Source organism: Carex rostrata, chromosome 4 (assembly GCF_964058835.1).
Source record: "Carex rostrata chromosome 4, lpCarRost1.2, whole genome shotgun sequence".
Lineage (NCBI taxonomy): Eukaryota > Viridiplantae > Streptophyta > Magnoliopsida > Poales > Cyperaceae > Carex > Carex rostrata.
The window spans coordinates 7,133,379-7,145,499 of NC_135921.1; the positions used below are offsets into that span (position 1 = coordinate 7,133,379).

Sequence of the window (12,121 nt, forward strand, 5' to 3'; positions counted from 1 at the left end):
ACGAGGCGAGGTACCTATGTGGAGTTGTTCTGAATAGTCACCATGACAGACTCTAAATGGGGCTTCCATTCTGGGCGGTTTTCTAAGTTGGATGGCCATCAAGGATACTCTGATTTATAGCTAAGGTCGCGGCAAGAGAAAGAAGAATAAGAAGATAGGAGAAGCTTAGACAAGGAAAATAGTACCTGGCCATGGTTCTACGGGATGGAGAGCTTTACCTAAGGAATCAATGTAGTCTTTTAGTTATGGTTCTTAAACTCGGAATCGGAATCAGATAAATCGGCCGGAATTGAAAGAATCAGATTGGAAACTCGAATTTTTTTCACAAAAAATTATTTTGTAGTTAAAATATAGAAAAAAATTGGTAAAAAAATAATAATTTGTAGGAAAACTATATAGACAAAATAGAGTACAACTAGGGTGTTCTTAATTAAGCTCACTAAAGTGTTTGGTGAGCTTAACTCCAAAATTCATCAAATCGGTTTCAAATGATGAATCTGAACCGTTGGAACCCACCTATCTTACTAGTGATGCGTCTACATGTGAAAATTTTAAATATTCAAATTAATTTAGTATAAAATCAAGCGGTCAAAAAACATTCAAAAAATGAATGCACTAAAATTAATTTATTAACATTTTAATTTTGACCGATTGACTTTATACTAAATTAATTCGAATGTTTAAAATTTTCATATGTAGACGCATCACTAGTAAGATAGGTGGGTTCCAACGGTTCGGATTCATCATTTAAAACCGATTTGATGAATTTTGGAGTTAAGCTCACCAAACACTTTAGTGAGCTTAATTAAGAACACCCTAGTTCTACTTGACAAAATATTATATAATCTAATATAATCTAATCTAATCTACTAATTATATAATATAATTTATAATATAATTATTACAAATAATCATACTCAAATAATCCACTAATTATATAATATAATATAAACATTACAAATAGAACACACCTTTTAAGCTAGCTATAATTTATGGAACCGAATCCTCTGCCCCATAGAGGGCAGGATTTTCCTGCCCCCCCATTCATTTTGACCAATCTCCAATTGACACGTGGCATATCTTTCAGAAGCATGGAGGAAATATGCCGTTTAGCCCCTACTTTATTTGATTTTGAACAAAACAGGAAAGGGACAGGGCATGAGTCTTTTAAACGGGCCTTGAAAAAGAGTAGAAGGTTTTGCTTTTATTTTAGATTCCAAGCATTTAGTTTTTTGTAATATTGTAATGTAGACTGATTTTCAGTTTTGTAATATTGTAATGTAAGAAGGAAGCACATGTTTTAATTTTTTGTAGTTTCATTACAAGCTGGTGAGATCATATTTTTTTTCTTTTTATATTTTTACTTGTTTTTCATGATTTTTCAGGTTTTTGGAAATCTGACAATTTATAGCTTGAGCTGCTATTTTTTTTTTAAATATTTATTTTTTTGGTTACTTTTAGTTTTCACCTAATCGGTTCTACTTCTAGTTTTGCAACACAAAATATAGCCAAATTTTAAAATCTAGAATTTACAACCAAAAAAATAAAAAAATAACTTACAAGTAAAATATTTTGCAAATTGATTCAACTCAAAAAGTTTTGTCACAGATTGCTTAAGCTTTGGAAAAAATTTCTCACGGATGAATTTGAAAGGTGAAAGAGACATGGTAAAAAAAATGTGCATGCTACAACTTTCTATAAAAAAAATTTAATTGAAAAGGTATGTCATGTCTCAATTAGAAATTGACTAAATTCAAGGAGGAAATTTACAAATAGATCCTTAATTTTTCTGAATTTGGAAGTTGAAGACATCAGAGAAAGAAATATACAAAGCTACAGCTTTTATTAGAAAAATAATTTAATTAAAAAGATATGCCACGTGTCAATTGGAGATTGGTCAAAATGAATGGGGGGCAGAGGATTCAGTTCCATAATTTATTCATATAAAAACAAGATTACATTAGCAGCATAAATTTAGCACAGAATTATTTTGGTATGTGTTAAGTTTTTTTCTAGTTCAAATTCTATTTACATAATTTGATTTTTTTTTCTTTCTGTGATTTGAAATCACAGATTAACAACTACCAGAAGAAAAAAGAAAAAAAAGAAGTAAAATGTCGGTTTGACTCGGGTTGACTCGGACTGACTCGACCAGAAAATCATATAACTCAACTTGAGTCAAACACTGTTCAATTGAGTTTTGATGAAAAAATTGCATGAATACGAGACTCAGATGAAACTCAGATCGAACCCGACTGATACCGAGTTGACTCGGTCGAGTCAACTCGGACTGGGCCTAGTTTCCAAACCATGCTTTTAATTTATTGAAGTGTCATTTCTTGACAGTGCTTCATCGTTTTTTTCTGCTGTTGGTCAACTGCAGCACGCTGAAGTAAATAAATCAGGTCTGACATTTATCCCAGCTTCATAATTGAGATTTTGGATTACCAGAAAACTGAAACTAACTATTTTGGCTACTAAATCAATAGCAAACTAAAATTGCTAATTAGTTTGATGTGCCTCTGTTACTTTTCCTCTTACGAATCCGATGAAGTCAGTACTGGTCTGTTGTCTCGTTTTATAAATATATATTAAGTGTGTGCCCAATTAATACTCTCGGGGGATAAAATGACAAAAATGCGTGGTTGTAATTTTTTTTGGTAAGAATCAAATATGGTTGGAGGGAAAAAAAAAAAAAAAAATTCGGCAAAACGTGAGAAAAGGTGCCCACATTAACACCATATTTATTGTGATCATTTACATAGCTGGCTAGTTTGTTAGAAAAAACAAACCTTTTTTTAGTACATATAGGAACCAATTTCAGGCCTTCTAAATATATTGTTTTTGCTTACATGCGACTAACAATTAGCGAGTTGAATAGTTGATTTTTTTTTCCCTTAAAAACAAGATATATGAGTTCCACTTTTTAAACATGTATCTGGATGGTCTGTGGTCCTACAATTCCATTAAAATTGATTTGTGATCCAGTTTTCTTTTTGACAAATTAAGACCAGCAATAGGTATTTACCCAAAAGCAGCAAAAGTATCCTACAGAGGAACATGCAGAACCTCAAGACCAAGTATAAGCCCAACCCCAATCGGAGTACTGCACCCAATCAATATCACTACAATTGGCAACCACCTCGACTTTGGCTCGACAACGAGATACACTGCAGCCATGACTGAGACAATCATGGACAGACATGCTAGAATAGTAAGTCGATGGCCCCACTTCAGTTTATACAGTTTGAATCTCAAAGGGTCTCGTGAAGCCCAAATGAAACAGAACATCACAACAAGAGCACTGCACATAGCAATTGTATTGGATATAACAAAGGGTTTGAATGCGGGTTTGTTACCAAGAATGGCAAAGCCTTTCGTTTGGTCGTAGCCACCGGGCATGGTAAAGAAGGCTGCGAAGGTGACGGTTGCAATTAGAGCTGCAACAAGTGTATATGTTTGTACAGTTAGTTCGAAATATTCAGTAGATGTTTTTTTCTTCCATGCAGTGAATCTATCAGATGCAACTCGCGGTAATTGTTGATTCTGGCATCTCTTTTTTTCTTGTTTCTTTAGCTCCTCCCAAACATACATCTAATATAAAAGGAATGGTCTTTAATTAGGGAAAAGAAATAACAGTTATATGTAAGAAGCAGAATAAATAGATTAGTTTCCAATATTTCAGAGTAATAAATTCATATTACAACAAAGTGCAAATTAGATTTGTTATACTTGTATTATTTATATCATTACAAACATTTGGTATGGAGAACCTCTTTTGTTAAATGGCCATTAAACGAGAAGTTCCCAGTTTTGAAATTTGCTGTCAATTTGATAAATAGAAAGGGCATGTGAGTGTAAATAATGTGGTACTCACTAGATTAATACCTCATATATGTTTGCTTTAACTTCAAGCCTCTCAATCACGCATCGAGCAGTTTGGCCCTCCTTGTTTAACAAACAAGGGTTAACCCTTTTGTCTCGAAGAAGCAACAGAGAGGATTGTATCCTTGATAGCTTGGCTGCAAGATGCAATGGGGTATTTCCATCGTGATCTTTATGGTTTATGATCTCCTCTGGTTTTATGTGTTTCAACAGAGATTTGAGTGAGCCAAATTTCCCATTCTTGACTGCGATGTGGAGGGCATTACCACCGTCATTTTGGACCTGTTAAACATAGCAAAATGACATGGATCTCAGTAATAAACACACCCCCAAATTTCATTTTACATGAGCGAATTTAAAAAATATGTATATAATTTGCTAGAAATTGTTCTTGTTTCTCATTTTCATTTTATTTTCCGATATGCCTTCTCCGTAACTTTTATTTTCGTTCTTGAAAATAATAAAAGGTGTTTTGCGGCAAAGTGTTTGCCTGCTACTTCAAATAACATAAAATAAAATAAAATGACATGTCAATAACCATATGCATTCCTACCATCAGGTCCAAGCTGTATAGTATACAAATTGACATGTGAAAAAAAAACATCACACTCGGTTTCTTGAAAAAGAAAAAAAAAAACATTTCAATGAAAAAAAAACTAACAAAACACAATCAACATTGGGTCTCAAGCTTCTGCTATTAACTAGTGTTACCTGAGAGTGAGAAATACATATATATACCAGATTGGGACTCGAGTTAAAAAATAAAAATAGCTTTAAATGGAGCCAAACGGAGATTTAAGACATGGAAATCTTAATCCCTTATTTGCCATGATTTTCCGACATCATGCTCCAGAAACAAGTTTCCAATGAATATTTAAAAAAAAAAAAACAAATAAGGAATTAAGGACGCCACCTGCTCTGCTGTGTCAGGATAATGTTTAAGAATTGCCTTGATCGCTGATTTGGAACCATACTCAACAGCCACATGGAGTGGGGGTTGACCCCAGTAATTGTTGTCATATGCAAGAGTTAGATCCTTAGCTATTAGAATCTCTACCATTTTTGCACTGTTACTCTGTGCCGCATAGTGGAGTGCATTGTTTTTTTTATTATCCACGTGCTTCCCTAAGCCACCCCTTTCTGGAATCAGGTTCATAGTACATGTTATTTAATTCTCATGATTTTGTGTGATGTAAATTGTGACATAAAAATAAATGTAACTACCGGATAGGTTAGACCAGGTTGAAGTTGCATATTGTTCAGTTGATAGGTAATTTGGGTTCACTTTTTCTCAAGTTGTGGTTATTCCAAGTCTCAGTTCATCTTGGTTTGGGTTGTCAAGGGTGCAGGTCATTCAGGTTTAGCAGTTTTGGATATTGAGTCAATAATTTGGGAAACTTCCAGCATTTAGGATTATGAGTTTATTCCTGAACCTCACAGAAACTTATAAATTACCAGAATCAGCTGTTGGAGTTTCCTCTTCCTTCTCATTCTTAACCCATGACTGTTGGAGCATCTCTTTCACCACCATTTCCATACCTTCCCGTGCAGCTAAATGTAATGGAGACTGTTTACATATATTGACCATATGGCCCACATCAGGTTTTGCCTCTAATAGCTTCAGGGCCACTTTAGATTTTCCATATATCACCGCCTCATGTAACGCAGTATTACCTGTAGTCAGTAAAAAGATATGGAATTTATGTTTTCTAATGCTTGGAATATATAGGTTATTCACCATAAGAGAAGGAAACAAATAGAGCCAAATCCTGTTCTGATAACAATATAATCATAGTAGGAATAATCGGCCGATACCGATCCGAATCGGCCGATACGGATCGGTATCGGCCGTTGCCGATCCGATTTTGGCCCGATTTCCTCGGTGTGCGATTTTCAGCCAAAAACTGGTTCAAATTGGCCGAATCAAGCGATTTTTCGTCGATTCTTCTACTGTGGAGCGATTATTGACGTTGATTCTCACGATTTGGAGCGAATTTTCACAAAAAAAAACGAAGTGCTACGAGCCTACGACTTCAAATTGGATTTGGGGATGAAATATGCAATTTTGACTGGGTCAAAAGCTAATTGGAGAAGAAGGATTATTTCACGATCCCATTGTCAGAATGAAAAGGCCCACTTGTCTGGTTTAACAAGGGAGAACTTGAGTGGGGCTATTCAGTCAGAGTGTTAAAGAGAAGTTGGGGTCCGCTGGCAGTGGCACTGATTGGGGTTCACTGTTCATCAGTTTTTTTTTTCTTTTCAGTTTTAGTGTTGGGAGATGTAGGGATTATTTTCATCAATTGGATTTGGGCCATTAATGATACCTATTTATGTATTCAATAAAGAAATTCCTAAATCTGATTTTGTTTTTTTAGCTTAATGTCTATTACTATTTATGTATTCAATAATGATATCTATTTATTTATTATATTGTATTAATGGATTATTTGATTGTAATTATTTATCTAAACATAAATTATTGACAAATTAATTTTTTTATCAATTTTTTCCTCATTTTTAGTGTAAAACAAGCTTCTAATCAAAAAGTCCGATTTTCCGATTCGAATCGGCCAATACCGGCCGATACCCCGATCCCGTATCGGTATCGGCCGGGACCGATCCCGATCCCGATACCGATTTTTCCTACTATGAATATAATGCATGGTGTGCATGACACAGGAGACTGACACCAGTGGTGGATATATGTGAGGCAAATGGGGGTCAACTGACCCCCATACACAGAAAAATACTGTGGGCGTTGTTCAATTGACCCCTATAAATTTTTGTTTGTGTTTGACCCCCATAACTTGAAAGCCTGCCTCTGCCTCTGACTGATACACTCTTCTCAGCTCATGTACGTGCTCATGGACTATTGAAACAAATAACGATAATTTACAACATAGTACTAAAATGGCATGAACAGACATAACTTGCATGATCCCCAAGTAGTGTCCCTCTAAGGATTGTACCAAAAGTTCAGCACTAACTGCTGTATACTTTTTAGAGACTCTTGTTATATCATAAAAACGTCCTGTGTACAATAACCACAATATCGCTCGGCCTTTCCAGCAATACCAGTTTACAATTGCTTCAAGGCAAGTAGGTAAACCCTGATAGGCATACTGAAGCAGTCGGGTACAGTGGTGGTGTATATATCCAGGGTTTCTATTCTGCTAGTAAAGAAAATATATATGGGAAGAGCTAATTTTAAAGTTATTGCATTAATTACCTAGCTTATTTTTTGCTGTAAGTGGACCCTCTTCTTCAGATGTAATATCAATTGGCCATTCCACCGAATATTTTATCAGCAGATCCACGACTTTCATTTTACCGTATTTTGAAGCAATGTGTAGAGGTGTGTCACCGTCTATGTTCTTTTCAAGAATAAGAGTCTCGCATTCTCTGAGGATTCTTCCAGCAAAGTGGTGGTGACCGTGGCGTGCTGCAATGTGTAATGCTGTATTTTGCTCACGAGTTCTGGAGAGAAGTATTTTTGGGTTAGCTGTCAGCATAAGCTTTAACTGTTGCAGATTGTCTTCAGTTACTGCCTTCAGCAATGCCGAATCCATAATCAATTTCTGGAGATTCCTTATTTATCGTTACTAATTGAAACAAAAAGAGCAACAAGTTATTTAATGGCAAGTCCTGAGGTTTATAGTTAGCTTACTCCAAATAATAATAGTGTAACGAACAAGATAATGCTCTTTGTAAATTGTAAGTAATATGGATCAGTTCACAGTTGTCCTTGCAGTTATTCATCAATTTCATTAACTATGATCTAAATGCATGGCATTGCAAGATGTTGCATATAATAAAAATTGTGATTATACGGTGTATGAAGCCAAGAGCAAGGTATTTGAATGTAGCTTGATCATATATATAATATATATGATAACCGTTAAAGAAGCTAATAGCAAAATAGACATATATATTGCAGCCGCTGCCAAGGTTTTAAAAAAAAAAATAGACATAAACAAATCTAACTAAAACATATTAAAAAAAAAAAAAAAAAACAGACAATCACCTACGAAGCTCTGGATGAAGCTTGTGTTTGTCTAGAGATGGTACTGAAAGAGTTACCTTTATTATAAGTTGTACACAACACATGCGAGTAATGCCTTTCTTTACACCATCCCTTGGCATCTACTTTTGCCCGAAGGATGGTATATCATATTCCCTATGAAGAAGGGTTAAGAATCAGAATGTATTATTCTGATGCGAAATTTGGAGCAAGCATGTCGGGCTTATTTTGGTAGTTTTTTTTTTTTTTAAGGTTAGCAGGTATCTGCCAACAATTATATTGATAAGAAAAGATCAAATGATCAAAACAATACAATAGGTTACATTAAAATTCAAACTTCAAACTAATACCGAATGGCAAAAAACTCCAGCTAAAAATAAAATTACAAATTCTATGGTCTAAGCCGCTAGACCATTTAAATTTGTGGCTCCTTGTGCCATTCGCTGTCACTTGTTACTTCTCATTGATCCAGTGCAAGGTGTCCGTAATTGCGCCATCTATTAAATGATGCACAAGCCTCTGTTTTATTTTGGTAGTTAATTTTGTTTTGCTAATAGGCCTTGCAGAATATTGCATTTTTAATTTCTAATAAATAACAGGTACATCATATTCCTAAGTTGGTATTTGCCAATTGTAGAGGCAATATTCATAATTTCTGAGAAAATTTTAATGACTGACAGAATGTGTAAATGCCACTTTTTTGTTAATCCCTAATATAAAATTCAAAATCTCTTGTATTTTCTTTTTCTAGAGATGGTACTGAAAGAGTTACCTTTTTTTATCAGTCGTACACAACACATGCGCGTAATGCCTTTCTTTACTCCATCCCTTGGCATCTACTTTTGCCCCAAGGATGGTATATCATATTCCCTATGAAGAAGGGTTAAGAATCAGAATGTATTATTCTGATGCGAAATTTGGAGCAAGCATGTTTGGCTTATTTTGGTAGTTATTTTGTTTTGCTAATAGGCCTTGCAGAATATTACATGTTTTATTTACTTCTAATAAATAACAGGTACATCATATTCCTAAGCTGGTATTTGCCAATTGTAAGACAATATTCATGATTTCTCCTCAATTTTAATGCCGCACACAATGTGTAAATGCCATTTTTTGTTAATCTCTAATTCAAAATTCACAGTCTGTTAAATTTCCTCTTCTCCATCAGAATAATAAAACAAATACTGACGATTGGGAATCCACCACTAGTAACAGTTTATCTACATAGATAAACTTTTGCCGGTGGCTCTCTAGCGACACAATGTTAGATCTTCTTAGCCGCTTTCTTTCACTCCACACCTCTCCTCTTCGAGTTTTCACCTCCGACACAATGATATTCTCCCCTCTCTCTCGTCTATACCTCTTTGAGCGGAGAGGAGAATGAGGGAGAGGAGAGAGAGCCAAGCTGAGGGGAGCCGAGAGCATGATATCGTTGGAGCTTAGAGAGTGGAATCCTTATCTCGATTAGAGCGCAACGGTGAGTAGATCCGGTCGTCGGATTGCGGTGACGGTGGAAAGTGCAGATTCGGTCGTGGAGCGAGATGGGATTAAGATATTAGAGTGATTATTAGCATATACAAGTAGGATTAGAATACTAAGAATTTAGAGGGTGATTAAGAGTGACTAGAGTAATTTTGAGTAAGAGGATTTTGTGAGAATAAAGAAGTAGATTTATGAATTAGAGTCACTTGGCTCCTTATAAATATGTTTTTTTTATCAATTATTAGGTATATATAAAAGCCAATGACCTTCCCCCCAAAAAAATAATACTGACAATTGTACAACTGGAGTCTCAAGTCTTATCAAATTTCCTGTCCAATGTCCTCAATCAGCTGCTTGTCAGTCAATCAAAGAGCTTAAAATACAGTGCTGATTCACTTCTCTTTCTTGCAGGAAGTAATAGAATTCGATTGTGGTACCTAAGCATGCAAACAATTCAACATCATCATTATAAAATACTAGAGCATATATACCTTGTTTGTTGTCTCAAGCGGCCAAGCCAATACTGCTCTACTTGCTAACACCAATATACATTGCTCCAGTACAAAGTTGCCTCTGTATATTATCTGGTCGAGGTCGGCCATGCCTTTTCTCTCTCTTTTTCTCCAATTTTACTCCAATATTTTAATGACGCCCATAACCTGTAAATCCTTTTTTTTTAAATCCCTAATTCAAATTTCACAATGTCTTGTATTTCCTTTTCCTCTATCCGAATAAAAATAATACGTACAACTGGAGTCTCAAGTCTAATGAAATTTGGTAGGGTGCATAGAATTAACACAGCTCTTTCCGACACTCGTCAGAGATCTGAACGCCTCCAGTCTCTTTACTGACCAATCCTCTTCCATCATCACCACAACCTACTTCCACATCTAGTGAAACCTAACCCTGACGACTCCTGGCCTTGATTCGCACAGGAACTAATTTGCCTTTCTCCTTAGCCGATCCTGATGTATCTGAAAACTGCGTGCCTTGTTTTTTGCTCGGCTCCGCTGCCACCACCTCCTCGATTTGTATCCTCTGCATTAACTCCAAAGGGAAATCTTTCGAGTTAAATTAGTTCTGTTTAAATCAGATGGTTGAAATTCATTAACTCAAAAAATTATTTTTTAGTTAATGCAGAGGATACACATTCCCACCTTCTCGAACGGCCAAGCCGAATTTTTTATTAACAAAAAAAAAAAAATATCGGAAAAGGGGATGGCTTTTGAGTTTTATCCTATATAGGTAGATCGGAATGGTTTATTCCGTTCAGCTACGGTGTTCTGGACAGGATTAACTATTCCGTCCATATTAGTGCTCCACTAATTTCATTTAGTAGAAAAAAAATATTTTTTGGATGGGATAGATAATTCCGTCCGGTACTGTAGCTCTCTTTTTTTTCGTTTTTGGTTTCATCTTAGATAATGAAAAAAAAAAATTTAAAAATGCTACAGTACTGGACGGGATAATCTATCCCATCCAAAAAAAAAAATTTCTGCTAAGCGAAATTAGCAACTAATCTGGTAGGATAGATTAAAGAAAGCCGTATAGAATAATTGATCACATCCTTTCGATAGAAAAATTTGTTCCAATTTACCTATAGATCGATAAAACTCAAAAGCCATCCCCTTTTTCGATATTTTATTTATTTATTTTCTACTAATAAAAAATTCGGAAGGACCGAGATACCGAGATCTGTTGCTCACGCCGCTCCCATCTCTCTCACTTTCGGATCCAATTCTTTCCTTTAGCATCCGCATAACTCTACTATTGCAAGTTCGATTAAGTCTCAGATCGGAATAAAAACTGATACGGATCAAGTCCCGGAGGACGAGACCGTAACGTATTGGTGATTTCGGCGGCTTGACTCGTCCCGACTCGGAGAGTCTGGTTCGAGTCTCGCGATGGGAACTTAGGGTAATTGTGGAGGTACTCGTACTCTAACCTGTTGGTACCTTTAATTGTCCAAAAGTCCAGCCCCTAATACCTCGGGATTTGGGGCTTATATAGATCATATTCTGACAATCATTCCGCGTTGTCAGGAATATCAGAGTCCGCATGAAGGTGGGTTGACCCCGCATAATTGTCCTATGCGATGTTCCTGTGGATGTCGTTGTTTCGTCCTGCCGAAAGAGCTTTTCGGGCGGGCCTGACTTTGAGCCTATCTCGCTCGTCCGAGATCATCTTGAGCAGGCCTTGGGCCTTTGTTATGTTGGATTGATTGGGGATGGGGTCTTATTCTTAGTCCCGGCCTAGCCCTTTGCAGGATTCAAGGCCGGGTTATTCATGACTCATATCTATTCTTCTAAGGCCTTGTTTACATGGGCCTATCAAAAACTAACAACGATAGAGTTCAATTGAATGGAAAATATATATTCGGAATTGAATTTTGTTGAGTTTAATTCAATAGAGAATATATATTCTGAATTAAATTTTGTTCCTCCCTATAAATAAAATGAAAGATTTCAGGGAGCTGTTTATATTTTGGTTGCCACTTGCCCAGTACAATTATTCATTTATATAATTGATTTTTTTTTTGTTATAAAATTAGTCTTACTTTGGATATCCAACATGTTGATTTTAAACGAGAACTTCAAATCATTAGAACTGATATATTTTCAAATAATGTATCTAATTATATGTCAAATTATATAAATTATACAAAGCTTAGGCCTCTAATACATGTTAGAGTATAAAAAAATAGGATTTGATTTTAACTGAATTGTCTTTGTT

At 35.5% G+C, this 12,121-nt stretch overlaps 1 protein-coding gene across 2 annotated transcripts; it reads right to left on the reverse strand.

Moving 5' to 3' along the window:
• Positions 1–2,948: 2,948 nt before the first annotated feature.
• LOC144552950 (protein ACCELERATED CELL DEATH 6-like) lies at positions 2,949–8,050 on the reverse strand. 2 transcript variants are annotated; one of them, XM_078301000.1, is made up of 6 exons: positions 7,966–8,050; positions 7,115–7,487; positions 5,341–5,559; positions 4,799–5,025; positions 3,889–4,167; positions 2,949–3,594 (listed from the first exon to the last, which is right to left on the reverse strand). In XM_078301000.1, exons 2-6 carry the CDS (start codon positions 7,452–7,454, stop codon positions 3,049–3,051), a joined length of 1,611 nt encoding a protein of 536 aa, XP_078157126.1. In that variant the 5' UTR covers positions 7,455–7,487; positions 7,966–8,050; the 3' UTR covers positions 2,949–3,048. The 2 variants fall into 2 exon arrangements, with proteins under 2 accessions (XP_078157126.1, XP_078157127.1); XM_078301001.1 differs by lacking the exon at positions 7,966–8,050 and having other exon boundaries at positions 7,115–7,866.
• Positions 8,051–12,121: the final 4,071 nt, after the last annotated feature.